This window comes from Elephantulus edwardii, unplaced genomic scaffold (assembly GCF_000299155.1).
Source record: "Elephantulus edwardii isolate Elephantulus edwardi_28Jun2011 unplaced genomic scaffold, EleEdw1.0 scaffold00027, whole genome shotgun sequence".
In the NCBI taxonomy this organism is placed as follows: Eukaryota; Metazoa; Chordata; class Mammalia; order Macroscelidea; family Macroscelididae; genus Elephantulus; species Elephantulus edwardii.
In genome coordinates, this window is record NW_006399777.1 from 17,579,902 (window position 1) to 17,587,069 (window position 7,168).

The 7,168-nt window shown below is 47.1% G+C and overlaps 1 protein-coding gene across 1 annotated transcript in view; it reads left to right on the top strand.

The window, feature by feature from the left end:
* The first annotated feature begins 717 nt into the window (after positions 1–717).
* RAB6B (RAB6B, member RAS oncogene family) overlaps positions 718–7,168 on the top strand; it is a 50,953-nt gene continuing 44,502 nt past the window's right edge. Inside the window, exons 1-3 of the mRNA XM_006883377.1 lie at positions 718–722; positions 5,052–5,055; positions 5,242–5,300. Of these exons, the coding sequence (XP_006883439.1) occupies positions 5,271–5,300 (30 nt within the window). The 5' untranslated portion in view covers positions 718–722; positions 5,052–5,055; positions 5,242–5,270. The remainder of the gene's footprint in view (positions 723–5,051; positions 5,056–5,241; positions 5,301–7,168) is intronic.

Genomic DNA, 7,168 nt, shown 5'->3' on the forward strand with positions numbered 1-7,168 from the left:
GGGCACCTTTCTCTCTTAGGAGTTTCATCTTCCACCAGAAATGACTCTGAGGGTGTGAAAAGAGCAAAGACCACGTGGGGAATGCCGTATCTCACCTTTATCAACTTCACAGGAGGAACTGTATCAGTAACATAAAACCAGTTCCCATGAGGTCAGACATGTCTCCCATGCTCCCATGCCTCCTTCTACTCATCTCAACACCAGTCTTACTGCTTTACTGGGTCCAATATTCAATATGATAGCTCTCAGACAATACAGAGCCATATCAAAGGAGTCAAAAGATTGTAATTCAAATTAATAACAGAATACAGCCACGATAACTCCCAGGATGTGCACTTGGTTACCTCATCCTCAAGCCTCGTTCTGTTCTTGAAGTCTCAGTCCTGCCGATATTAGCTCTCCGCCCAATTGTCCAACAAAGTTCTTGGTCCTACCAATATTGGCTTTCCACCCAGTTTTTTAACAAAGTTCTCAGTCCTGCCACTGTTCATTTCCTCCATCCCCCAAAGTCCCATCCCACATCAGTTCTCCAGTTCAGCCATGGCTGGTGCTGCTATCCCAAAGCATATCCTGCATTTTGCCAGGTTGAGGGAGGTCTCTCTTCTCTGGCTGGGAGAAGAGTTCTTTTTTCTGGTGGAGGAAGAATTCCGTCTCTTCAGCTAGAGCTCTTTGATTTATTGGCGAGACTAGCCAGACCTCTTGTAGATTGGTGAGACTGGCCAGTCTCCTGGTGGAATGGGAGTTGGCCAGTCTCCTTGTCAATACACCATCACACCCCTTTTGCATAGTCCCATCCATCCACATAGCAACATCAAATTAGTCCAAGAGGAGTCCTGTTGAATGGTAAACTCCATAGCAGGCCAGCCCTGTTCCACCATCAGTGGATGGTATGCCGAGAAGAAGCGACTTGGCATAGAACCAACCCCCTTGCAGAGTTTTCTATGACACTTCAAAGACACCTTGTTCCATCTGTGCCTTTTTTGGGGATTCTGCTGTCTCTCTGCTGATTCAGTTGCCCCAGGGAGGAACCTGTTGGGAGAAGAGAATGGGTGTTTTCCTTCTCTCTCTTCACCTGCCCTGTGAAGTGGAGCCCTTTCCCCTGAGGCATGAAGATGCCAAGTGCTCCTGCCTCGCAAAGTTACCTTCAGGCTCTGGGATCCCTTTTGTCTGAGTGGTGGTAACTTTCCACTGCACATAAAAGGCAAAAAAAAAGAGCCGCTTTCCCTTCCTCGATGGATGTCACCTGCCTCTTGCTCATTCAGGGCTGGTTCAGTTTTTGCTCTGTGTGTCCTTTCATGTATCTGTGCCACATCTGCCCCTGGCCCCAGAGCCCAACCTCAAGGTGGGCAAAAACTCCCCACCTCACTCCCATCATGTGAAATTTTTAAGGCAAACGGAAAGCCATTTGAAAGCATGTTGAAGCTTTAATTTCTATAGCAGCACAAAAACAAACAAAAACCCAGTTTCTGGGTAAAATGGAAAGAAATCTCGGGTTCATTTCTGTTTGCCCCAAAGCTTTTCTTACAGAACAGTGCTGAAATTGTTGTGCTGTTTGGTTTTTTGGTGGTTTTGGTTGGGTTGTTTTTTTTTTTCTCCTTCTCATGTTCTGGAAACCACATCAGCTATTTCAGTTACTATCCTATTCTTTCTTACACTTCTAAGCATTTTTCTTGTGTCTGCCTTCCTGGCACTTTATCTTCTTTAATTCTTCCTTTAGCTCCTCTGAAGGGAATTCTGGTGGCTTGGTGGTAAAGAATTGTGCTGGCAATGTATAGGTACATGGTTCAAATCTACCAGCTGCTCTGTGGGAGAAAGATGGGCACTTTCTTCTTGCCTCTGAAAACCGATTGAAGGGCCAGCTGTGAGTCACTTCCGACTCAGTGGTTCACAACAACAACAACAACAAAAACAACAATGACATCATCTGAAGCCTTTGGTATTAATGATGTTATTTTAAAATGAGGCACTGAGGTCCCGAGGATGGTGACCATCTCGAGATGACATAGTAAATAAATACTCCAGCTCGATTTGAATCCAGTTAACCATTTCTTGTCAGAGGCAGCATCTTCTGAATTTATACAAAATACAGTCTTTTGGATGCTCCATCTGTAGAGAAGATAGTTGTCTGCTGTTAAGAGATGGTTACTTACATGGATCTGTTATGAGATGAAACCACAGGCACTGGAATCTCAGTAGTACAGTGGTTAACGTTCTTGACTGCAAAGAGAAAAAGTAGAGGTTCTAGTCTACCCAGAAGAACCTCAGAAAAAAGGCCTACTGATCAAGTTCCAAAGCGCCAGCTATTCTAAAACCCTGTAGAGCACGTTGCTTGCTGAAAGCAAGGAAGACTTGAAGCACTTGCTGCCGAAGATCAAGGATTACAGCCTTCAATGTGGATTACATCTCAACATCAAGAAAATGAAAATCTTCACCACTGGAACAGGCTACAGAATGGATGAAGAAGAGATTGAAGTTACCAGTGATTTCATCTTACTTGATCCACAGCCTTTGTGCCAGCAGTCAGGACATCAAAATATGTATCACATTGGGAAAATCTGCTGTCAAGGACCTCCCCAAAGTGCTAAGAGCAGTTAGGTTCATTCAAAGACTAGGCTGTACCAGATCCAGGTCATGGTCTTTTCAGTTACATGCTATTAATCTGAAAGTTGGACAGTGACTAAAGATGACAGAAGAAGAATCGATGCCTTTAAGTTGTGGTTTTGGAGAAGAGTATAAATATCCCATGGACTACCAAGAAAACAACCAAGTCTGCCTTAGAGAAAGTGCAACCAGGGTGTTCCTCGGAGGAGGCAAGGGTGGTAAAACTGTCTCACATACTTTGGGTGTGTTGTTAGAAATGGCCAATCCTTGGAGAAAGACATCATGCTCAAAAGATGGAGGGGGTCAGCAAAAGAGAGGAAGGCCTTCAACAAGGTGGATTGACACAAGTGTGTTGGAGATAGTGAGGATGGTCCTGGATGGGGTAGGGTCCAGATCTGTGAGTTACAGTTCACTGAGCAGCGCCGAACAGCAACAATAACACGACATAGAGCACAGTTCTGCTCAGGTGTGTCAGGTTGCTATTAGTTGGAGTTGATGACAACTGGCTTTGTACTGAGGCGTAAAACCTGGCGAAGAACCTTTGCCTGGAGAGGGCTTTCTTGCTCTTCTGAGGTGATGACCACCACCCTACCAGGCCCAGCCTGTAAACATCTTACGCTGGGCAATAGGGAGGAGCTGAAGGAACAGCCCGTGGATGTTTCGTGTCCTTTAGTCTGTCAGCCTCCTACAGCCCAGGGTCATGAGGACTAAGGCTGGTGCCAAGCTCAGCCAGACCTGTCCCTCTTGAGACACCCTCCCCCCACCCCCGGGCATGGCAGAGATTCAGGGGACAGTGCAGGGACACAGCCTCGCCACCACTGAATGTTCCTTGCCCCCTCCTCCTCCTCCCAGATGCCGCTAAATATATGAGCAGGCATTTCTCCCACTGCCAGGTCCCAGGGGGCCTGCCCAAGGTTAAGACAGAAGCCAGGCCTTGCACTTTGGGGAATTAGCGTCATTTATGGAGTTCCCAGGCGACATCTGGAGTCTCACAGCCAATCCCAGTGGGACGTCATTGCCCCGTAGAAGGGCATTTGTCTGCGTTGTCATGGTGACGGAGAGCCATCCTCCGGGATGAGCTGGACTAACAGCAACAACCCCACAGCCTAAGTGGGCTTCCGGGAGACCCTGTGTCCTGTAGTGAGCTGGACAGTCATAGCTTGTAAAGGACTGTCCCGCCCGTGAGAGACACATCCTGCGCTTCCCGTGTCCCCATCTCCTGACTCCCTGGAAAGCCCTCCCCCTCATCCGTCTGGAGACTGAATATAAGGATGGGCTCCAGTCCCTGCGTGTGACCCACCCGTGAAAAGGCTGTTTCCGGAAGAACGTGCCTCACACGAGAGAACCGATTGGTCTTGTGTCCACTTGCTACAAGTCTTCATGGCTTTGTGCCCCCTGGACTCTTCTGGGCCCAGGATGACTGGGGTTTGCACGCAGAGAACTCTTGGGGTAACTTGCTTTTTGTCACTATCCCCCCAACCGGGGGCCAGCAAGCCCTCAGGGATGGAGTCTCAGTCCTGCGCTGGCTCTCTGGGGACCTACCTGCCACTTCTCTGTCTCTACAACTTCACCCTCCTCTTTGCTTTTCCTTTTATTTTGTTTTTTGTTTTTTAAAATTCATTTTAATGAACATTTAGAGAGATTTTGGATTTCCATTCATTTGTTGTTGCACTTTTCTCCCTGTCTACCCACCCCCAGTTCGCTGTTCTCTTTGAAAAGTAAAATAAAAATTACTTCATTGGTATATAATCCCCCCCCCGCCTTCCCCTACCCCCACCCCGAGTATACTCCACTCTGCAGCCTTCATTCCGGACTCTTATGATAATCATAATACCCTATAATATATTACTTTTAAACTGTTCTCTCAATGCAGATTACATAATTTATCCAGTTTTTCTCATTCTTACCCCAACTGTCAGAGGCAATGAGATTGGCACAGGATAGAACACGGTTTAGGGCTATTGTACATAGGGTCGCTATGAGTCACAAACGACGCGACGGCACATAACAACAACAACCCCAACTCTGATGTCAGTCCCATTCTACAGCAGTGGCACTATGCAGTGTTTGTACTTTCATGACTGAGATACTTCACTCAGCATAATGTCCTCCAGGATCACTCATTTTGAATACTATTGCATGAGTTCCTTATTTTTCAATGCAGCATAGTATTCCATGGTGTGAATATACCACAGCTTCTCTATCCATTCATTTGTTGATGGGCACTTAGGTTGTTTCCACCTCCTTGCTATTGTGAACAAAGCTGCGATAAACATGGGTGTGCACATAGGTTTTCTTTGATTGAAACATGCGAAAAAGAGCTGGCATCTGGCATGGGCAAACATTTTGCATGCCTGGCTAGCTGAAAGCTGGAAGTGTGAGCGAACCAGCACTCTTTGGAAGGCCAGGCCTCCACCTCTGAAGAGCCTGTCATTGAAAACTCTCTGGAGTTGGGTCTCTAACTTGTATCTTGGAGGGGCATCAATAGAGCCCTTCTTCTGAGGTGCCTGGGGGGTGGACTTGAACCTTCAGCCTTTTGGTTGCCCGTTCTCCTCTGGCTTATCTGGAGTCACTGTGGGTCAGAGTCAACTTGGTTAGCCGTGGATTAGTGTGGCTGACAGCTCTCTCTTTGTTTTGCAGTTGGGAAGACGTCTCTGATCACAAGGTTCATGTATGACAGCTTCGACAACACATACCAGGTAAGGCCCTGGGCTCACCCTGGCCCTTCCTCCTGCCCTCTGCCTCTGGCCCGGTGTCTGCAGCCATGGCAGCAGCCTGGTCTAGCCTCTCTGCAGGTCTCACTGATGCTGGAACAAGAACCGGAATGTCCTAGGCTAACCAGGATGTCCATTTGCCTCGGGGGAGCTTCCTGTCTGTGCGGTGTTGCTGTTGTTAAGTGCCGTCGAGTCGTAGATGACTCATAGCGACCCTATGAACGAAAGGCCTCGACACTTGCATGACTGTCATCCTCTCTCCAGGTTCATAGAGTTTCCAGAAGCAAGCGATTACGGAAGTGGATGCCACTCCTGCTTCCAAGCTTGTTTTAATCAGGGAGCTCCACCAAACACTGTTCACCATGGGTAACCATTAATGCATTTGACACATCAGTGTCACAGTGTTCAGCTTCACAGCAACCACGAGTTACCTCTGTACAGCAATTGTACATGCCAGGGCTATATGACCCAGAAGAATGTTTGACCAAAAACAATTAAAAACAGGCCTGAGGGCCGCAGATTAAAGTCACCCACCTTTGGCTTGGGAACATCACTTTCTGTCTACTAGGCCAACTGATCTCTCTCTAAGGATCCCAAGCCCTGCTTGGAAATCCAACGCCTTTGGTCAAAGAAACATTTTCCAGAGGGAAGTTCTCAAAACAGACCACCTGTTTCAGGCCTTGTGTTCTTATTTTGCATGACAACCCTTGAACTATTACCGTGTTTACTTACTTGAAGGAAGATCAAGGGGGAGGGGAGTGAGCAAGGTGAAAAACCAGAAGAATGGGGCTAAAGAATGGGGAGCAGTTGTTCCTCTAGCAGGACCAGGTGCGCCCCGGGTTTGCTGAGGCCCTTTCTTCCAGGTGAGAGGTCCTTCCTTCCAGCGGAGAGCTTATCTTGTACCTTTGGTTCGCCTGTGAGCAGGAGGCTGGCCAGAATGGTGTCTTCTGGGTCAGAGCCCTTTAAGAGTGGTCTGGGGTTACCCAGGGACTCAGACCTCAACTCTAGGGGGCACAGAGGTGAGCTACTACTATAGCTTTTCTAGAAAAGCACCAGACAGCATCATTTCAGCTCCTTTGAAAAGATGCATTCATTTCAAATCATACCAGCTGCTTTGAAGAAAAAAGGGATGTATAATTGTGTACTTTTCTAAAGCACTGAGTTTTGTAAGCTTCTGGATATTGCTGAGTGTCCCTTGGGTGGGGGGAATAGAATTAGATGCAGTGCTTCCATAGATTCAGGGGACGCTGAGTGAGATACTGCAGGACTTCTCAGAGCCTTAGCTATATCTGTGCAAGGTTTCAGTTTGCTAAGAGATGAGGCATGCAGGACCTCTCCGATGTATTTGCTCATGGAATGATCTTGTCATCAAGTCCTCAAAGGACAAATATTTATAGAATTTGCTGGACAATGCTGTTCTGAGATGTCCCTCCCCCTTCCCAAAATGAGTCATAGAGGACGTGGAACACGGTTTACTATGGGCCACAGTTTGTGTCTGCTTTTTAGTGTGGCTGTTTCCCTCTGTGCCAGCCCTTCAAATACAGCCTCTTTCTTTGCCTTCGTGAGTTTCTGCTTTTTCTTTGCTGGAGTCTGACTGACTTACTAAATAACTACCAAATAAGATAAGAAGATGAGGCTCTGGAAGAAAGACCCTACTCAGGGATGTGTGCCCTGGCTTCACTTTGCTTTTATGTTATCTTCTCTGGACCAGAGCTTTATACCACCTCAAGCTTTCCAGAGCCTCTCCTTCCGATTAGGGGAGTTTGTATCATGTTGCATTAGAGATGACAACTCTGGCATATTTCAGATCTGAAAGTATGTGTTTAAATCTATGTGTTTAAATGATCTCAAAT